At 45.3% G+C, this 21843-nt stretch overlaps 1 protein-coding gene across 3 annotated transcripts in view; it reads right to left on the reverse strand.

Moving 5' to 3' along the window:
• The window catches only part of emc1 (ER membrane protein complex subunit 1), a 46004-nt gene that overhangs the window by 17006 nt on the left and 7155 nt on the right, over positions 1 to 21843 (reverse strand). For all 3 annotated transcript variants that reach the window (XM_067970138.1, XM_067970140.1, XM_067970139.1), the window contains exons 6-11: positions 21348 to 21474; positions 14813 to 14962; positions 13791 to 13958; positions 12909 to 12980; positions 5081 to 5179; positions 786 to 882 (exon numbers count right to left, since the gene is read on the reverse strand). In XM_067970138.1, the coding sequence (XP_067826239.1) occupies positions 786 to 882; positions 5081 to 5179; positions 12909 to 12980; positions 13791 to 13958; positions 14813 to 14962; positions 21348 to 21474 (713 nt within the window). The remainder of the gene's footprint in view (positions 1 to 785; positions 883 to 5080; positions 5180 to 12908; positions 12981 to 13790; positions 13959 to 14812; positions 14963 to 21347; positions 21475 to 21843) is intronic.

A 21843-nucleotide genomic window follows, 5' to 3' on the forward strand; every position in this document is an offset into this window, starting at 1 on the left:
TTTTCCCTCTTTGTGGGAACACCGGGCCTTCACTCAGCATCTTCCCACAACAGTACAGGTCAATCTATGACACAACGCACGGGGGCACAGAAAGGACAGAGGTTCCACTAGTGTCTGACTATCCCATGACTTTATCCAGAGACACACTTCATCACAGATTTCAGGTTTAAAACGATCTAGTCTCACAACAAAGGAGCAACAGAAATGAAGACTCTGCTGTAAAGGCCTGTCTCCGGGGGGAGGAGAAAGTGGGGGGGGGGGGGGGCGGGCTGGGGGGGAGAGGGAGACGGCGGCGGCGCGGGCCGGGGGAGAGGGAGACGGCGGCGGCGCGGGCCGGGGGAGAGGGAGACGGCGGCGGCGCGGGCCGGGGGAGAGGGAGACGGCTTGAAAGAAGGTTTTGGGATTTGTCACAAATGGGCTGACTGGAGTCTTTCAATTTAAAGGCAAACGAATGGTTAGTCTTTGTGCTAGTTTGTACTGTACTCTCTGCATCTATTTACTTGTGTTACTGAAGATCAACAAACTCAGTTATAAAATCAATGAGATAAACGCAACCGAGTCATTGAAAATATTTTAAAATAGCAGAAGACCAAACATTAAACAATCCAGAACAAGTGACAGCTGGTCAACAGTCACCTCAATACAACAGACAGTTCGGCTGCTCATTCCATGCAGCACCGTGACCCTCCCACTGTCACACACACCAATCAATCTGCTCAAGCTCCAATCACATCCTGGGGGCACCGATATTTATTGCCCTTCCCTCTCTCCCTGTTCTGACTCACCTGGTTGCTGGACGAAGATCAGTGCGTGATCGAGGGTCTGCACCAACACACGGTACCCGACGGAGTCATCTTTCTTCAGGAATGCTTGTATATAGAGCTGAGAGAGAACGGGCAAACACGTGAGATCCTCCCCAGGAGGAAGCATGGATTCACTGCACACTATAGTGAGTAGGGCAGATCTGTTCCCTCTAATACTTTTATAATATACACAAGACAAACAGTGAAATAAAACTTTGATTGGAGTCCTGGTTTCGAGTTACGTTGAAACCACAGCACAGAAACAGGCCATTCGGCCCATCTGGTCCATGCCAGCATTTATGCTCCACATAAGCCTCCTCCCTCCCTACTTCATCTAACCCTATCAGGATACCCTTCTACTCCAAGATAAAACCAGAAAATGCTGGAAATACTCAGCATCTGTGTAGAAAGAAACAAGAGTTAACGTTTCAGGTCGATGACCTTTCATTGGAACTGCAAGAAGCTGAAGATTGAACAGTTTTTAAGCAAGTACCGAGCCAGGGAAAGGGGGGGATGAAGGGGAAGAAAGAACTCTGCAGCCGCGACCAAGAGTCCCGAAGGCTGTTTTGCCTGCCCGGTGCCAGGGTTAAGGACATCTCCTCGCGGCTGGAAGAACTTGGAGCGGAAGGGGGAGGATCCAGTTATCGTGGTCCACCAGGGACCAACATAGGTCGAACTAGGAATGAGGTTCTGCTAAGAGAGTTTGAGGAGATAGTTAATTAAATTAATAAGCAGAACCTCAAAGGTAATAATCTCTGGATTACTACCTGATCCATGTGCAAATTGGCATTGGGTCAAATAGATCAGAGAGTTAAATGCGTGGCTCAAAGAGTGGTGGAGGGGAAGGGGTTTCGATTCATGGGGCACTGGCACCAGTACTGGGGAAAGGAGCTGTTCCGATGGGACAGGCTCCACTTAAACCGGGCTGGGACCAGCGTCCTGGCGAATCGAATAACTACGGCTGTAATAGGGCTTTAAACTAAAAAGGTGGGGAGAGGGGTTAGGTGAGGCGATATTTAGAAATCTAATAGGAAAAGTTAAGACAACAGAACAGTATGGTGACTTGGGTAAAGATAAGCAGAGTGTGACAGGAAGGGCCAGAGAGTTTACCAGTAATAGTGCAACAAGTACAGTCAAAGCAGGAAAAATAGTAAAAAGTCAAAATTAAAGGCTCTTTATCTGAATGAACGGAGCATTCATAACAAGATAGATGAATTAATTGCACAAACAGAAATAAATGGGTTTGATTTAATCGCCATTACAGAGACGTGGTTGCAAAATCACCACGGTTGGGAAATTCCAGGGTGCATGACATTTAAAAAAAAAAGGCAGAATGGAAAAGGAGGGGGTGCAGCCCTAAGAATAAAAGATGACATAAGGACAGTGGTGAGAAAGGATCTTGGCTCGGAGGATTAGAAAGTAGAATCAGTCTGGGTGGAAATAAGAAATAAAAATGGGCAGAAAACACTGGTGGGAGTAGTTTATAGGCCCCCTAATTATAGCTATACTGTTGGACAGAGTATTAATCATGAAATAATAGCAGTTTGTAACGAAGGAAATGCAGTAATCATGGGGTACTTTAGTCTGCATATAGACAGGGCAAATTAAATTGCCAAAGGTTGTTTGGAAGACGAGCGCATGGAATGTATTTAACACGGTTTCCGAGAGCAATACATCATGGAACCAAGCAGGAAACAGGCTATTTTAAATCTTGTATTGTGTAATGAGATATGGTTAATTCGTAATCTCACAGTAAAAGAACCTCTGTGGAAGAGCAATCATAATATGATTGAGTTTGAAAGTAACATACTTAAGTCAGAAACTAGAGTTTTAAACTTAAAAAGGTATGAGGGGCGAGTTGTCAAAGGTAAATTGGGAAAAATTAAAGGGTTTGACAGTTGAAAAGCAATGGCAAACATTTAAAGAAATATACATTCCATTGAGAAATAAAAACTCCATGGGAAGAGTGATCCACCTGTGGCTAACTAAAGAAGTTAAGGAGAGAATGAGCTGCGCCTCTAGCCAAGCTGTTCCAGTGCAGCTACAACACTGGCATCTACCCGACAATGTGGAAAATTGCCCAGGTATGTCCCGTCCACAAAAAGCAGGACAAATCCAATCCGGCCAATTATCGCCCCATCAGTCTACTCTCAATCATCAGCAAAGTGATGGAAGGTGTCGTTGACAGTGCTATCAAGCGGCACTTACTCACCAATAACCTGCTCACCGATACTCAGTTTGGGTTCCGCCAGGACCACTCGGCTCCAGACCTCATTACAGCCTTGGTCCAAACATGGACAAAAGAGCTGAATTCCAGAGGTGAGGTGAGAGTGACTGCCCTTGACATCAAGGCAGCATTTGACCGAGTGTGGCACCAAGGAGCCCTAGTAAAATTGAAGTCAATGGGAATCAGGGGGAAAACTCTCCAGTGGCTGGACTCATACCTAGCACAAAGGAAGATGGTAGTGGTTGTTGGAGGCCAATCATCTCAGCCCCAGAACATTGCTGCAGGAGTTCCTCAGGGCAGTGTCCTCGGCCCAACCATCTTCAGCTGCTTCATCAATGACCTTCCCTCCATCATAAGGTCAGAAATGGGGATGTTCGCTGATGACTGCACAGTGTTCAGTTCCATTCGCAACCCCTCAAATAATGAAGCAGTCCGAGCCCGCATGCAGCAAGACCTGGACAACATCCAGGCTTGGGCTGATAAGTGGCAAGTAACATTCGCGCCAGATAAGTGCCAGGCAATGACCATCTCCAACAAGAGAGTGTCTAACCACCTCCCCTTGACATTCAACAGCATTACCATCGCCGAATCCCCCACCATCAACATTCTGGGGGTCACCATTGACCAGAAACTTAACTGGACCAGCCATATAAATACTGTGGCTACAAGAGCAGGTCAGAGGCTGGGTATTCTGCGGCGAGTGACTCACCTCCTGAATCCCCAAAGCCTTTCCACCATCTACAAGGCACAAGTCAGGAGTGTGATGGAATACTCTCCACTTGCTTGGATGAGTGCAGCTCCAACAACACTCAAGAAGCTCGACACCATCCAAGATAAAGCAGCCTGCTTGACTGGCACATCATCCACCACCCTAAACATTCACTCCCTTCACCACCGGTGCACTGTGGCTGCAGTGTGTACCATCCACAGGATGCACTGCAGCAACTCGCCAAGGCTTCTTCGACAGCACCTCCCAAACCCGCGACCTCTACCACCTAGAAGGACAAGAGCAGCAGGCACATGGGAACACCACCACCTGCACGTTCCCCTCCAAGTCACACACCATCCCGACTTGGAAATATATCGCCGTTCCTTCATTGTCGCTGGGTCAAAATCCTGGAACTCCCTTCCTAACAGCACTGTGGGAGAACCGTCACCACACGGACTGCAGCGGTTCAAGAAGGCGGCTCACCACCACCTTCTCAAGGGCAATTAGGGATCAGCAATAAATGCCAGCCTCGCCAGCGACGCCCACATCCCGTGAACGAATTTTAAAAAAAATAACCTCTGCTTTTCAATTTCATTCTTCCAGAAATGAACCCCAGTGCTTGATTTGCCTCTTTTATTGCCTTATTAACCTGCGTCACTACTTTTAGTGATTTGTGTATCTGTACCTAGATCCCTTTGCTCCTCTATCCCGTTTAGATGCTGATTATCCAAGCAGTATCTGGCCTCTTTATTCTCCCTACCACTTAACTATACTGAAAATCATTTGCCAATTACACGCCCATTCTGTAAGTTTATTAATGCATTTTGACAAATTCTTCCTTTGTATTAACTACATCCCTCAATTTGATGTCATCCGCAAATGTTTAAGTTGTACTTCCGATTCCCAAGTTCAAATCTTTAAATGTGAGTTGTGAACGATAGGTTTGCCAGTCTGAGTAGCTACACTTAACCCCACTCTCTGTTTGCTGTTTTGTAGCTAGCTTGCTACCCGTCCCCTGACTCCACATGCTCTGACCTCAGCCATGAGTCTACAATGCAGTACCTTATCAAAGGGTGACTATTCACCAAGTCCCAATTGCTTCTCAACAGTTCAGTAATGATACCTCTGTAGCTGCCTCGGTTTGAGTCTGTCCCATCCTTTTCCATCTACATAAACAAACCATGCTGTTTCCTGGTTGATTCAGATTCCACATTTACACGAATCCAATGCAATAATCATCACTAGTTCAGAGGATATGTGGCCCATCCCACCACCCCGGCCCAGCTCTGCTCCAGCTGATCCTCTGGCCCGACTCAGGCCCAGCTCCGGCCACATCCTCACCTGCTCAGGTTGGCCACAGTTTGGATCCAGGTTAAAGTTCATGGCAGTGTCCAGTAGCCGCCTGCCGTACTCTGCTGAGTACAGATTGACACTGAAAGCCTGTGAAACAAAAAAAAAGACTCAGTCCAAAAACAACTTCTGTGCAACTACCCCCGATATGTAGCCAGGCCAAACCTGTCTCCCAGGAGACCAGACCCATGGAACCAATCAGCACACTCTCTCTCGCCAATCTGTTCAACAGTGCACTGGGATGGGAGCAAGAGGGGAAATGGGCTGACAGAAAGTTTCAGCAATGATATCCATATTGACATTCCAAACAGGTGCAAGGGAAACACTATCCTGATTTCAAAATATTTTGGTGATGTTGGTTAAGGGATAAATATTGGCCCACGACACCAGGAGAATTCCCCTGCTCTTCTTTGAATAGTGCAATGGGATTGTTTACATCCACTTGAGAAGGCAGATGGCCTTGATTTAACATCGCATTCGAGAATCATAAAATCATAGAATGGTTGCAGCACAGGAGGCGGCCATTCGGCCCATCAAGCCTGTGCCGGCTCTTTGTAAGAAAAATCCAATTAGTCCCATTCCCCCGCTCTTTCCCCGTAGCTCTGCAAATTTTTTCCCTTCAAGTATTTATCCAATTCCTTTTTGAAAACCACGATTGAATCTGCTTCCACCGCCCTTTCAGGCAGCGCATTCCAGATCATAACTACTCGCTGTGTAAAAAGGTTTTGCCTCATGTCGCCGTTGGTTCTTTTGCCAATCACCATAAATCTTCCACCAATGGGAACAGTTTCTCTTTATCTACTTTATCTAAACCCTTCATGATTTTCAACACTTCTATCAAATCTCCTCTAAACTTCTCTGCTCTAAGGAGAACAACCTCAGCTTCTCCAGTCTATCCACATAACTGAAGTCCCTCATCCCTGGAACCATTCTAGTAAATCTTTTCTGCACCCTCTCTAAGGCCTTCACATCCTTCCTGAAGCGCAGTGCCCAGGATTGGACAAAATACTCCAGTTGTGGCCAAACCCCAGTGTTTTATAAAGGTTCAAATTCCTGGGCCATTGGAACCGGTTCTGGGGGAGGTGGGACCAGTACAAATTGGACGGTCTGCATCTGGGCAGGACTGGAACCAATGTCCTAGGGGGAGTGTTTGCCAGTGCTGTTGGGGAGGGTTTAAACTAATGTGGCAGGGGGATGGGAACCGATGCAGGAAGTCAGTGGGAAATAAAATGGTGACAGAAACAAAAGGCAGTAAGGGAGAGTGTACAGAACATGACCGGACAGATGGTCTGAGAAAGCAGGGCAAAGACCAAGGGAAGTCTAGATTAAACTGCATTTATTTCAATGCAAGAAGTCTGATGGGCAAGGCAGATGAACTCAGGGCATGGATGGGTACATGGGACTGGGATGTTATAGCTATTACTGAAACATGGCTAAGGGAGGGGCAGGACTGGCAGCTCAATGTTCCAGGGTACAGATGCTATAGGAAAGATAGAGCGGGAGGTAAGAGAGGAGGGGGAGTTGCGTTCTTCATTAGGGAGAACATCATGGCAGTAGTGAGAGGGGATATATCCGAGGGTTCGCCCACTGAGTCTATGTGGGTAGAACTGAGAAATAAGAAGGGAGAGATCACTTTGATAGGATTGTACTACAGACCCCCAAATAGTCAACGGAAATTGAGGAGCAAATATGTAAGGAGATTACAGACAGCTGCAAGAAAAATAGGGTGGTAATAGTAGGGGACTTTAACTTTCCCAACATTGACTGGGACAGCCATAGCATTAGGGGCTTGGATGGAGAGAAATTTGTTGAGTGTATTCAGGAGGAATTTCTCATTCAGTATGTGGATGGCCCGACTAGAGAGGGGGCAAAACTTGACCTCCTCTTGGGAAATAAGGAAGGGCAGGTGACAGAAGTGTTAGTGAGGGATCACTTTGGGACAAGTGATCATAATTCCATTAGTTTTAAGATAGCTATGGAGAAGGATAGGTCTGGCCCAAAAGTTAAAATTCTAAATTGGGGAAAGGCCAATTTTGATGGTATTAGACAGGAACTTTCAGAAGTTGATTGGGAGAGTCTGTTGGCAGGCAAAGGGACGTCTGGTAAGTGGGAGGCTTTCAAAAGTGTGTTAACCAGGGTTCAGGGTAAGCACATTCCTTATAAAGTGAAGGGCAAGGCTGGTAGAAGTAGGGAACCTTGGATGACTCGGGAGATTGAGGCACTAGTCAAAAAGAAGAAGGAGGCATATGACATGCATAGGCAGCTGGGATCAAGTGGATCCCTTGAAGAGTATAGAGATTGCCGGAGTAGAGTTAAGAGAGAAATCAGGAGGGCAAAAAGGGGATATGAGATTGCTTTGGCAGATCAGGCAAAGGAGAATCCAAAGAGCTTCTACAAATACATAAAGGGCAAAAGGGTAACTAGGGAGAGAGTAGGGCCTCTTAAGGATCAACAAGGTCATCTATGTGCGGAACCACAAGAAATGGGTGAGATCCTGAATGAATATTTCACATCGGTATTTACGGTTGAGAAAGGCATGGATGTTAGGGAACTTGGGGAAATAAATAGTGATGTGTTGAGGAGTGTACATATTACAGAGAGGGAGGTGCTGGAAGTCTTAACGCGCATCAAGGTAGATAAATCTCCGGGACCTGATGAAATGTATCCCAGGACGTTATGGGAGGTTAGGGAGGAAATTGCGGGTCCCCTAGCAGAGATATTTGAATCATCCACCGCTACAGGTGAGGTGCCTGAAGATTGGAGGGTAGCAAATGTTGTGCCTTTGTTTAAGAAGGGCGGCAGGGAAAAGCCTGGGAACTACAGACCAGTGAGCCTGACATCTGTAGTGGGTAAGTTGTTAGAGGGTATTCTGAGGGACAGGATCTACAGGCATTTGGAGAGGCAGGGACTAATTAGGAACAGTCAGCATGGTTTTGTGAGAGGAAAATCATGTCTCACGAATTTGATTGAGTTTTTTGAAGGGGTAACCAAGAAGATAGATGAGGGCTGTGCAGTAGACGTGGTCTACATGGACTTCAGCAAAGCATTTGACAAGGTACCGCATGGTAGGTTGTTACATAAGGTTAAATCTCATGGGATCCAAGGTGAGGTAGCCAATTGGATACAAAATTGGCTTGACGACAGAAGACAGAGGGTGGTTGTAGAGGGTTGTTTTTCAAACTGGATGCCTGTGTCCAGCGGTGTGCCTCAGGGATCGGTGCTGGGTCCGCTGTTATTTGTTATTTATATTAATGATTTGGATGAGAATTTAGGAGGCATGGTTAGTAAGTTTGCAGATGACACCAAGATTGGTGGCATTGTGGACAGTGAAGAAGGTTATCTAGGATTGCAACGGGATCTTGATCAATTGGGCCAGTGGGCCGATGAATGGCAGATGGAGTTTAATTTAGATAAATGTGAGATGATGTATTTTGGTAGATCGAATCGGGCCAGGACCTACTCCGTTAATGGTAGGGCGTTGGGGAGAGTTATAGAACAAAGAGATCTAGGAGTACAGATTCATAGCTCCTTGAAAGTGGAGTCACAGGTGGATAGGGTGGTGAAGAAGGCATTCGGCATGCTTGGTTTCATTGGTCAGAACATTGAATGCAGGAGTTGGGATGTCTTGTTGAAGTTGTACAGGGCATTGGTGAGGCCACACTTGGAGTACTGTGTACAGTTCTGGTCACCCTATTATAGAAAGGATATTATTAAACTAGAAAGAGTGCAGAAAAGATTTACTAGGATGCTACCGGGACTTGATGGTTTGACGTACAGGGAGAGGTTAGATAGACTGGGACTTTTTTCCCTGGAGAGTAGGAGGTTAAGGGGTGATCTTATAGAAGTCTATAAAATAATGAGGGGCATAGATAAGGTCGATAGTCAAAATCTTTTCCCAAAGGTAGGGGAGTCTATAACGAGGGGACATAGATTTAAGGTGAGAGGGGAGAGATACAAAAGGGTCCAGAGGGGCAATTTTTTCACTCAAAGGGTGGTGAGTGTCTGGAACGAGCTGCCAGAGGCAGTAGTAGAGGCGGGTACAATTTTGTCTTTTAAAAAGCATTTGGACAGTTACATGGGTAAGATGGGTATAGAGGGATATGGGCCAAGTGCAGGCAATTGGGACTAGCTTAGTGGTATAAACTGGGCGACATGGACATGTTGGGCCGAAGGGCCTGTTTCCATGTTGTAACTTCTATGATTCTATAACTTCCTTGCTTTTACACTCCATTTATAAAGCCCAGGCTCCCATATGCTTTTTTAACCGCTTTCTCAACCTGTCCTGCCACCTTCAAAGATTTGTGCACATATATCCCCAGGTCTCCCTGTTCCTGCACCCCCTTTAGAAGTGACCGATGGGCACCAGGATTAGAAAGGAGAAACATGGTGCACAAGGGATTAGGAGAGACAGATAGCACTAGAGTAAGAAACAGTACAGTATTAGGTGGGATCAGACTAAGAGAGAATACGAGATGGCCTGAGATAGGTTGAGAGTGATTGTGTGTAAACGCACAAGGCATGGTAAATAAGGTTGGTGAGCTGCAGGCGCAAATAACCACATGGGAATTTGATGTAGTGGCGATAACAGAGACTTGGCTCAAAAAAGGGCAGGATTGGGTACTAAATATTTCTGGATACAAGATGTTCAGGAAAGATAGGGAAGGAAAAAAAGGAGGGGGTGGCAGTATTGATTAAGGAGAATATTGCAGTGCTGGAGAGAGAGGATATCCTTGAGGGGTCAAGAACAGAATCTGTTTGGTTAGAGTTAAGAAACAATACAGATGCCATTACACTACTGGGTGTATTCTATAGGCCACCAATTAGTGGGAAGGATATAGAGGAGCAAATTTGCAGGGAAATTACAGAGGGGTGCAAGAACTATAGAGTAGTAATCATGGGGGACTTCAACTATCCTATTATAGACTGGAATAGTAATAGTGTAAAGGGCAAAGAGGGAGAGGAATTTCTTAAGTGTGTTCAGGAGAACTTTCTTGATCAGTATATTTCCGGCCCAACGAGGAAGGAGGCATTGCTGGAGAATGAGGTTCTGGGGAATGAGGTGGGTCGAGTGGAGCAAGTGTCAGTGGGGGAACATTTAGGGAACAGTGATCATAGAATCATAAGGTTTAGATTAATTATGGAAAAGGACAAGGACCAATCTGGAGTAAAAATACTTAATTGGAGGAGCGCCAATTTCAGTGGGTTGAGAACAGATCTGGCCCGGGTAAATCGGAATCAAAGATTGGCAGGTAAAACTGTAATCAAACAACGGGCAGCCTTTAAAGAGGAGATGGTCCAGTTACAGTTTAGGTATATTCCCACGAGGGGGAAAGGTGGGGCAACCAAAGCCAGAGCTCCCTGGATGACGAAAGCGAGTAAGATGAAGCAGAAAAAGGGGCGTGCAACAGATGTCAAGTTGATAATACAAGTGAGAACAAGGCTGAACATAGAAAGTAGAGGAGAAGTGAAAAAGGAAATAAAAGGGGCAAAGAGTGAGTACGAGAATAGACTGGCAGCCAACATAAAAGGGAATCCAAAAGTCTTCTGCAGGCATATAAATAGTAAATGGGTAGTAAGAGGAGGGGTGGGGCCGATTAGGGACCAAAAAGGAGATCTACGCATAGAGGCAGAGGGGATAACTGAGGTACTAAATGAATACTTTGCATCTATCTTTACCAAGGAAGAAGATGGTGCCAAAGTCACAGTAAAAGGGGAGGTAGTTGAGATACTGGATGGGCTGAAAATTGATAAAGGGGAGGTACTAGAAAGGCTGGCTGTACTTAAAGTAGATAAGTAACCCAGTCCGGATGTGATGCATCCTAGGCTACTGAGGGAAGGGTGGAAATTGCAGAGGTGCTGGCCATAATCTTCCAATCCTCCTTAGATACGGGGGTCGTGCCAGAGGACTGGAGAATTGCAAATGTTACACCCTTGTTCAAAAAGGGTGTGAAGATAAACCCGGCAACTACAGTTTAACCTTGGTGCTGGAGAAGCTTTTAGAAACGATAATTCGGGACAAAATTAATAGTCTCTTGGACAAGTATGGATTAATAAAGGAAGGCCAGCACAGATTTGTTGAAGACAAATCGTGTTTAACTAACTTGATTGAGTTTTTTGATGATGTAACAGAGAGGGTTGATGAGGGCGATGCGGTGGATGTTGTGTATATGAACCTTCAAAAGGCGTTTGATGAAGTGCCACACAATAGGCTTGTCAGCAAAATTGAAGCCCATGGAATAAAGGGGGCAGTGGCAGCATGGATATAAAATTGGCTAAGGGACAAGAAACAGAGAGTAGTGGTGAACGGTTGTTTTTCGGACTGGAGGGAGGTGTACAGTGGTGTTCCCCAGGGGTCGGTACTATGACCACTGCTTTTTTGATATATATTAATGACTTGGACTTGGGTGTACAGGGCACAATTTCAAAATTTGCAGATGACACAAAACTTGGAAGTGCAGTAAACAGTGAGGAGGACAGTGATAGACTTCAAGAGGGCATAGATAGGTTGGTGGAATGGGCAGACACATGACAGACTAAATTTAATGCAGGGAAGTGCGAAGTGATACATTTTGGCAGGAAGAACGAGGAGAGGCAATATAAACGTCACTTCTGACAGTGCAGCACTCCCTCCGTACTGCACTGAAATGTCAGCAAAATTAGGTGCTCATATCTCTGGAGTGGGGCTTGAACCCACAACATTTAGACTCAGAGGAAAGAGTACTACCACTGAGCCAAGGCTGACACTTATACCCACATTACATGGGTGTACAAATGTGCTTTGGGACAAATGAGCTGGTTTTCCCAATACAAAGGCAGAAAGTCTGTACAGGAGCATTGCTCTCCTGCCATCAGATCCAAACAAGCGTCAAAGGCAAAAGCACCTTCAGAGTTATCTCGTTACTTTGGTAGCAAAAAGTGTTTCTAATATATGAAGTTCCCTGATTAACTTGAGCTTATGCTTACTTAACAGCAATTAGACTGTGAATAATGGAGTACATTACAAGTACATTCCTGCCCTTTTAGAGCAGTACATCATCTGGATTATTGTGAGCAGCACTGCAGGGGGGAGGTCTACCACCACATCAACGATGTATTAAAAGTCTTCATTTAATGTTGCAATTCCTGTATCATAGAAATATTCTATAACACTTTTCAAATCACACTGTTCCATCATGCCCATCTGTCACGATTACTTATTCATTTTATTTAACTCTAATTGAGTCCTCCAAATTTCACCTGCAAGGTAGGTGGCACTATTGCACTTACTTTTGAGACCTTTAAGGTAGGTAGAGTAAAGCTCATCTGGGAATGTTTATTGGACAGTGTAGGTCAGGTACAACACGGGTTAGATACAGAGTGAAGCTCCCTCTACACTGTCCCATCAAACACTCCCAGGGAAGGTACAACACGGGTTAGATACAGAGTAAAGCTCCCTCTACACTGTCCCATCAAACACTCCCAGGGCAGGTACAGCATGGGTTAGATACAGAGTAAAGCTCCCTCTACACTGTCCCATCAAACACTCCCAGGGCAGGTACAGCACGGGTTAGATACAGAGTAAAGCTCCCTCTACACTGTCCCATCAAACACTCCCAGGGAAGGTGCAGCACGGGTTAGATACAGAGTAAAGCTCCCTCTACACTGTCCCATCAAACACTCCCAGGGAAGGTGCAGCACGGGTTAGATACAGAGTAAAGCTCCCTCTACACTGTCCCATCAAACACTCCCAGGGAAGGTGCAGCACGGGTTAGATACAGAGTAAAGCTCCCTCTAGGTAGCGAAAGTATCAATTTCACTTCAGGTTTAAAGAGGTCCTTACCGTTTTGTTTCTAGATGTCATTACAGCTGCCACCATCTTGTCACCAGTCGTAGCAAAGGACACCAACACAGTCTGCAAGAATTAACATGATTACATGTTTGCAATAACAGGATTAGATGGAAACATAGAAAAGTACAGGACCAGAATTGACTCTGCTATCCATCTGGCTGCTCCTAGAACACAAATGCTCTACCCCAGAGGGCTGTGGTTGCTGAGTTGTTGAGTTTACTCAAGGCTGAGATCGATAGATTTTTGAATTCTAGGGGAATCAAGGGATATGGGAATCAGGCGGGAAAGTGGAGTTGAGGTCGAAAATCAGCCAAAATCTGATTGAATGGCGTAGCAGGCTCGAGGGGCAGGATGGCTTACTCCAGTCCTATTTCTTATGTTCACAGGGCAACAGGGCAATAAATGTGTCCTTGCCAGCGTCTCCCACATCTCAAGAACAAGTTAAAAAAAAACTTCCTCCATTTTAAAATAAAATTCAGGAATCGTACAAGCCATTGACCTTACAAAATCCTCAAATAAATTAATATTTTTCAAGCTCCTCAGAATAGGTTCCACTTGCACCAAAATATCTGATCTTAAAGTTACCCTCTGTATGTATGTATTAGGGCCAGCTGAACAGTTAGATTAAAACCATCTGCAATGTGATGAGGGCCAACTAACAAAAGCTACCCATTAGCAGAGTTCAAGTAGGGCTTCAAAACAAAAATTCAAGTGAATCAGAGATCAAGGGGTCTCTCTCTCGATGAGCACGTCACACAGGAAGTGGCAAGCAGTTTGTAAGCATGCATCAGACGATCTCACTTATATCTGTGTCAGTATATCAGCGTCTATCCTAATGCAACATTGAACACTCAATGGTTGTTCATTTCTCACCTCTACAAAGTCGCGCAGCAGGCTGACCACGCCATCGTGGAGCTGTAATAGTACGTAATGGGTGTCCGACAACTGAAGGAAGAATTGAGCAGAAGAAGCCACCAGTGGAGATGACTGTGTAGTTAAAATCATTCCCTCAAACTCCTCAGCTAGTTCCAGCTGTAGAGACTGTGAAGAAGGAATGGAGGGATAATAATGAATAAGATCAAAGCACAGCACGAACCCAGCAAAAAAATGTCAGCCATCTCTTCCCAGATTTAAATATCAAAATACTTTATTGGCAAATTTATACAGCAACCATAAAGGTTTTTGCAGTAAAAAAGACAATTAAACTGAAGTGTCTGTGATCTGCAGAGAAAGGTTAGACACCCGTTTCTCAGACTGACAAGGCTCACCAGCAAACATTCAGAAAAACTTAATCAGCATTACAGTTAAAATATGAAACTGCTATGGCGACTTGGCTTTTTCAAACATTTCACACTAGTTAGGAAGAATCACAGGCCGGGCGTGGAGGGATACAGGCTTCGATCACAGGCCGGGCATGGAGGGATACAGGCTTCGATCACAGGCCGGGCGTGGAGGGATACAGGCTTCGATCACAGGCTGGGCGTGGAGGGATACAGGCTTCGATCACAGGCCGGGCGTGGAGGGATACAGGCTTCGATCACAAATAATCTATTAGGGGAGGCAATAAATGAAGGCCAGGCTCTCCCTCAAAGGGAGAAAGAAACTTCTCAAAGGGAATGTTGCCCTGAATCACTCTCACTTCCTAGCAGGTGCTACAGAGCAACACTGACAGAGACCTGAGAGCAGGTGCCCACCCATCAGGGAACAGCAAAAACAGACACATGAACAGAAATTGGAGTAAAATAACACCATGAAATTATAAATAAAAAAATGATCCAAGATTTACTATACCAAAGGGTATAATTTTTAAAGTATTTTGCATCACACAGTCTCAATCCATCGGGCACAGGGTTAATATGGAACGGGTGGCCCGTGTAGGGATACTCAGTCCTCACCTGTAAAGCCACCTGCACAGGTTCTTGCTCAGATTCCAACGGCAAGATCTGAAGCGAGTGAGATTCTGAATCTATGCACATCAAGATCCCATCCCCAACAACTCCACAAAAGTCCCGCAAATGTCGGATCCAAGGGGTCGATACAGTCATCTGAAAGGGGAAGACGAAAAATAAATGCCCATTTCCTGGTTACTGTGTAGGAAGGTTGCAGGTAGCAGATCAACAGGCAGAGCACTCGTCACTAATACAACACACCCAGTACCATCTGTAATTAAAGAATGAACCAAATGCAATTATATCTCCTACTTTGCCACTGCTCCAAAGTGACTGGCAGGGCAAGAGAAACATTTCCCACACCTTAAACTCAGCACACAACAGAATGCTGACATCAGCCCAGGTCCAAGGCTCCACACAAAAACATAGTGAGGGACCCAGTGTCGGGTATATCAGAACAAAATGCTGGCACTGCCAATCGGCTGAGCCAATTAACGTTCCAGCCTAGTCCCAGCCATTGGGCGATGCAATCACCCTCAGTTAAAGGAGGAGGAATTAGCCAGGATTCCCACTCCTGGTCACTATCCAGCAAACACTGTTGGAAACATGGACATACAGGGGAGTGCGTATTGTGATCACAATCAGATTCAGGTCCCTACTCTGCCCCCCTGCACCCACCTGCCCCCCACCCTCCCTTCCGGTCCTAACACCTTCTTATACACACCTCACATATGAAGGAGGGCCATTTAGGCAAGATACCAGTGCGTGACTGTACTCCAGCAAGGAATCAACATGATCAGGGAAGAAAATGAGCTAAACAGAGGAGCGAGGAAGGAAAAGCAACATTAAAATATAATTATAGGTATTTTATGCTCTAGCAGTCACACAGGGCTAGTACCGGCAATAAGAGTCTGTGTACGATATATACACAGGACCAGCATTGGCAATGAGAGTCTGTGTACAATATACACACAGGACCAGCACCCAGCAACGAGAGTCTGTGTACAACATACGCACAGGACCAGCATCGGCAATGAGAGTCTATGTACAATATATACACAGAACCAGCAACGAGAGTCTGTGTACAATATATACACAGGACCAGCATCCGGCAATGAGAGTCTGTGTACAATATATACACAGGACCAGCACCAGCAACGAGAGCCTCTGTACAATATATACACAGAACCAGCAACGAGAGTCTGTGTACAATATATACACAGGACCAGCATCCGGCAATGAGAGTCTGTGTACAATATATACACAGGACCAGCACCAGCAACGAGAGCCTCTGTACAATATATACACAGGACCAGCAACCAGCAATGAGAGTCTGTGTACAATATATACACAGGGCCAGCAGCTGGCAATGAGTGTCTCCGTACAATATACACACAGAACCAGCATCCGGCAATGAGAGCCTTTTAAGTAAGATCAACTGTAAGTTAAATTGTAAACATTATATTTTTAAGTTTCTGTCAGGCTTAAGAGACAAACAAGCAAGCTCTCCCACTGGACAGCTGCTGTAGTTAGTTAATTAGTTAACTGGATTAAACTGGTTCCTGAAACAGTAGCAGAGCAGTGCTGACTCATCTGAGCCACAATCAGTACTGAGTGTGCAGCGGGCACAGAGTGAGCAGCCTGAGAGTTTGGTAAATATGGGAGTTCGGTGAAGTGGGGGAAGGAGCTGCTTTGTTTTGCCTTGCTTTTCCTAACTTTTTCTGCTGAGCAGCAGCAGACCGAGCCCGAGAGCAAGGATAAAAGCAGCAGCAGACCTGCAGCAAGGGAAAACTATGTGACGTCATAGGTGAGGCAGGTAAGTGATTGGTAGTGACTGTAGGCTAAGTTTTAAGTTAACATATAGCATATAACTAAATTTTAAAAACTAAACTTAATTTAATTCATTTAATAAATTAAACGAGGTAAATAATTTGATTAACACGAATGCACGAAGCATTCCTAATAAGGTAGAAGAATTAACAGCGCAAATAGATGTAAACGGATACAATACAATTGTGATTACGGAGACATGGCTGCAGGGTGACCAAGGCTGGGAACTGAATATCCAAGGGTATTCAATATTTAGGAAGGACAGGCAAAAAGGAAAAGGAGGTGGGGTGGCGTTGTTTGTAAAGGATGAAATCAGAGCCATAGTGAGAAAGGATATTGGTCAGAAAATCAAGATTTAGAATCAGTCTGGGTGGAGTTAAGAAGCACCAAGGGGCAGAAAACACTGGAGGGAGTTGTCTATGGGCCTCCAAACAGTAGTGGTAATGCAGGGGACGGCATCAAACAGTAAATTAGAGATGCATGTAACAAGGGTACTACAGTAATCATGGGTGACTTTAATCTAACATATAGATTGACTATAAATTAGCAATAATACCGTGGAGGATGAATTCCTGGAGTGTGTACGAGATGGTTTTTTAGACCAGTACATTGAGGACCCAACCAGGGAACAGGCTATCCTAGATTGCGTATTGTGCAATGAGAAGGGGTTAATTAATAATCTTGTTGTGCGGGGTCCTTTAGGGAAGAGTGACCATAACATGATAGAATTCTTCATTAAGATGGAAAGTGAAGTAGTCCAATCCAAAACTAGGGTCCTAAATCTAAACAAAGGAACTACATAGGTAACCGCTATGATAGATTGGGAAGCTTCATTAAAAGACATGACGGTGGATAGGCAATGGCTAATGTTTAAGGAACGAATGCATGAATTGCAACAATTATACATTCCTTTCTGGTGCAAAAATACAAAAGGAAAAGCAGCCCAACCATGGCTAACAAAAGAAATTAAGGATAGTATTAGATCCAAAGAGTCGTCATATAAAGTTGCCGGAAAAAGTAGCAAGCCTGAGGATTGGGAGCAGTTTAGAATTCAGCAAAAACGGACCAAGGTTCACTAATGTGCTTTAGGGAAGAAACCTGCCGTCCTGAACCGACTGACCTATATGTGACTCCAGACCGACAGCAATGTGGTTGATTCTGAATCGCCCTCTGAAATGGCCTCGCAAACCACTCAGTTGTTAAAGAAGGCGGCTCACCACCACCTTGTCAAGAGCAATTAAGGATGGGCAATAATGCTGGCCTTGCCAGCGACGCCCACATCCCATGAACGAATAAAAAAAAATTGTCTTCACTAATCTTTTTTCTTTTTACACACTTGTAGAAGCTTTTACAGTCTGCTTTTATGTTCCTTGCAAGTCTAGTCTCATACTCTTAATTTTCCCCTCTTAATTTTTTTATTATCCGTTCATGGGATGTGGGCGTCGCTGGCGAGGCCGGCATTTATTGCCCATCCCTAATTGCCCTCGAGAAGGTGGTGGTGAGCCGCTGCAGTCCGTGTGGTGAAGGTTCTCCCACAGTGCTGTTAGGAAGGGAGTTCCAGGATTTTAAACCAGTGACGATGAAGGAACGGCGATATATTTCCAAGTCGGGATGGTGTGTGACTTGGAGGGGAACGTGCAGGTGGTGTTGTTCCCATGTGCCTGCTGCTCTTGTCCTTCTAGGTGGTAGAGGTCGTGGGTTTGGAAGGTGCTGTCGAAGAAGCCTTGGCGAGTTGCTGCAGTGCATCCTGTGGATGGTACACACTGAAGCCACTGTGCGCCGGTGGTGAAGGGAGTGAATGTTTAGGGTGTGGAAGGGATGCCAATCAAGCGGGCTGCTTTGTCCTGGATGGTGTCGAGCTTCTTGAGTGTTGTTGGAGCTGCACTCAACCAGCCACAGTGTTTATGTGGCTGGTCCAGTTAAGTTTCTGGTCAATGGTGACACCCAGGATGTTGATGGTGGGGGATTCGGCGATGGTAATACCATTGAATGTCAAGGGGAGGTGGTTAGACTCTCTCTTGTTGGAGATGGTCACTGCCTGGCATTTGTCTGGCGCGAATGTTACTTACCACTTATCAGCTCAAGCCTGAATGTTGTCCAGGTCTTGCTGCATGCGGGCTCAGACTGCTTCATTATTTGAGGGGTTGCGAATGGAACTGAACACTGTGCAGTAATCAGCGAACATCCCCATTTCTGACTTTATGATGGAGGGAAGGTCATTGATGAAGCAGCTGAAGATGGTTGGGCCTAGGACACTGCCCTGAGGAACTCCTGCAGCAATGTCCTGGGGCTGAGATGATTGGCCTCCAAAAACCACTACCATCTTCCTTTGTGCTAGGTATGACTCCAGCCACTGGAGAGTTTTCCCCCTGGTTCCCATTGACTTCAATTTTACTGGGGCTCCTTGGTGCCACACTCAGTCAAATGCTGCCTTGATATCAAGGGCAGTCACTCTAACCTCAGCTCTGGAATTCAGCTCTTTTGTCCATGTTTGGACAAGGCTGTAATGAGGTCTGGAGCTGAGTGGTAGGTACCTTAGTCAGAAACGGGAGAATTTATAATGGGAAATAAGGAAATGGCAGAGCAATTAAACAAATGCTTTGGTTCTGTCTTCACGGAAGAGGACATAAATAACTTCCCAGAAATGCTAGGGAACCAAGGGACTAGTGAGAAGGAGGAATTAAAGGAAATTAGTATTAGTAAAAAAAGAGTGCTGGAGAAATTAATGGGACTGAAAGCTGATAAATGCCCAGGACCTGATGATCTGCATCCCAGAGGACTAAAAGAGGTAGCCATGGAAATAGTGGATGCATTGGTTGACATCTTCCAAAATTCTATAGATTATGGAACAGTTCCTGCAGGTTGGAGGGTGGCAAATGTAACCCCACTATTTAAAAAAGGAGGGAGAGAGAAAACAGGAAACTACAGGCCGGTTAGCCTAACATTAGTAGCAGGGAAAATGCTAGAGTATATTTTAAAGGATGTGATAACAGGACACTTAGAAAATGTCAACGGGATTAGACAAAGTCAACATGGATTTATGAAAGGGAAATCGTATTTGACAAACCAAATGGAGTTTTTTGAGGATGTAACTGGTAGAATAGATAAGAGAGAACCAGTGGATGTGGTGTATTTGGATTTTCAGAAGGCCTTTGATAAAGTCCCACATAAAGAGGTTAGTGTGCAAAATTAAAGCACATGGGATTGGGGGGAATATACTGGCATGGATTGAAAATTAGTTAACAGACAGGAAACAGAGAGTAGGAATAAATGGGTCTTTTTCGGGGTTGCAGGCAGTGACTAGTGGGGTACCGCAGGGATCAGTGCTTGGGCCCCAGTTATTCACAATATATATCAATGATTTGGATAAGGAAACCAAATGTAATATTTCTAAGTATGCTGACAACACAAAACTAGGTGGGATTGTGAGTTGTGAGGAGGATGCAAAGAGGCTTCAAGGCGATTTAGACAAGTTGAGTGAGTGGGCAAATACATGGCAGATGCAGTATAATGTGGATAAATGTGAAGTTATCCACTTCGGGAGGAAAAACAGAAAGGCAGAGTATTATTTAAATGGTGATAGATTGGGAAATGTCGATGTACAAAGGGACCTGGGTGTCCTTGTACACCAGTCACTGAAAGCAAACGTGCAGGTGCAGCAAGCAGTTAGGAAGACAAATGGTATGTTGGCCTTCATTGCAAGAGGATTTGAGTACAGGAGCAAGGATGTCCTACTGCAGTCATACGGGGCCTTGGTGAGACCACACCTGGAGTATTGTGTGCAGTTTTGGTCTCCTTACCTAAGAAAGGATATACTTGCCATAGAGGGAGTGCAGCGAAGGTTCACCAGACTGATTCCTTGGATGGCAGGACTGTCGTATGAGGAGAGATTGGGTCGACTCGACCTGTATTCACTCGAGTTTAGAAGAATGAGAGGGGATCTCATTGAGACGTATAAAATTCTGACAGGGCTGGACAGACTGGATGCAGGGGGGATGTTTCCCCTGGCTGGGGCGTCCAGAATGAGGGGGGTCACAGTTTCAGGATACGGGGTAAGACATTTAGGACTGAGATGAGGAGAAATTTCTTCACTCAGAAGGTGGTGAACCTGTGGAATTCTCCACCACAGAAGGCTGTGGAGGCCAACTCACTGAATATATTTAAAAAGGAGATAGATAGATTTCTGGACACAAAAGGCATCGAGTATGGGGAGAGAGCGGGAATATGATATTGAGATAGAGTATCAGCCATCATCATATTGAATAGCGGAGCAGGCTCTATGGGGTGAATGGCCTACTCCTGCTTTTGTTTTCTATGTTCCTATTTTCTATGTGTACAATATGCACACAGGACCATCACCGGCAATGGGAGTCTGTGTACAATATATACACAGGACCATCACCGGCAATGGGAGTCTGTGTACAATATATACACAGGACCATCACCGGCAATGGGAGTCTGTGTACAATATATACACAGGATCAGCACCGGTAATGAGAGTCTGTAACCAGATCCAACCATGAGTGAGAAGCATGGGCCTGCATCACAAATCTTATTTGAACTCATATCAGTGACCACAGGAACCACTTAATGTGTATGCTCGGTGCCTATTTTCTCTCTCTTCACACGGGGCTTTTCTCTCACTAGTTTCCTCCAACCCAAATGATCACATCTCCATTACGTGGAAGTCTATTTCCAAGCCCACCCTCACCTGTTGGATGATCTTTCCATCGTCAATGTTATACCGAGTGATGACAACATGAGAGCCGGCAACCATTCCCACCAGGGACACCGTGCCACCTCCACCAGAGTACAGGAGTTCGTATCGGACACTCTCACTGTGAGGGAAAGAGAGAGAGAGAGAGATACTTTGCAAACTCACACAATCAAATGGACAGAGCGCTCTCACTATCCCTAAACATGCAGACAATCAATTTTATTGTAAGATGTACTGTTACTGCATGACTAACACCGTTCACAATCCTGCAATTCCCACATAGTAAGTGCCCGGTTTCAGCACTGCAGGCACCAAGTGGACTTAGTGACATACCCAAGGAGTAGGAAGGCAGTGGGCACCTGTCACACGCTCCTCACACCAGTACAGGCAGCAGCTGCCCTTACCCTCGAGCGCAGATTCAAGGGCAGCCAAACAAAGCAGAGAAACTAGGGCACAAACGATAAAATAAAACCATTTATACAGGCTCAGG

Source organism: Heptranchias perlo, chromosome 32 (genome assembly GCF_035084215.1).
Source record: "Heptranchias perlo isolate sHepPer1 chromosome 32, sHepPer1.hap1, whole genome shotgun sequence".
Lineage (NCBI taxonomy): Eukaryota > Metazoa > Chordata > Chondrichthyes > Hexanchiformes > Hexanchidae > Heptranchias > Heptranchias perlo.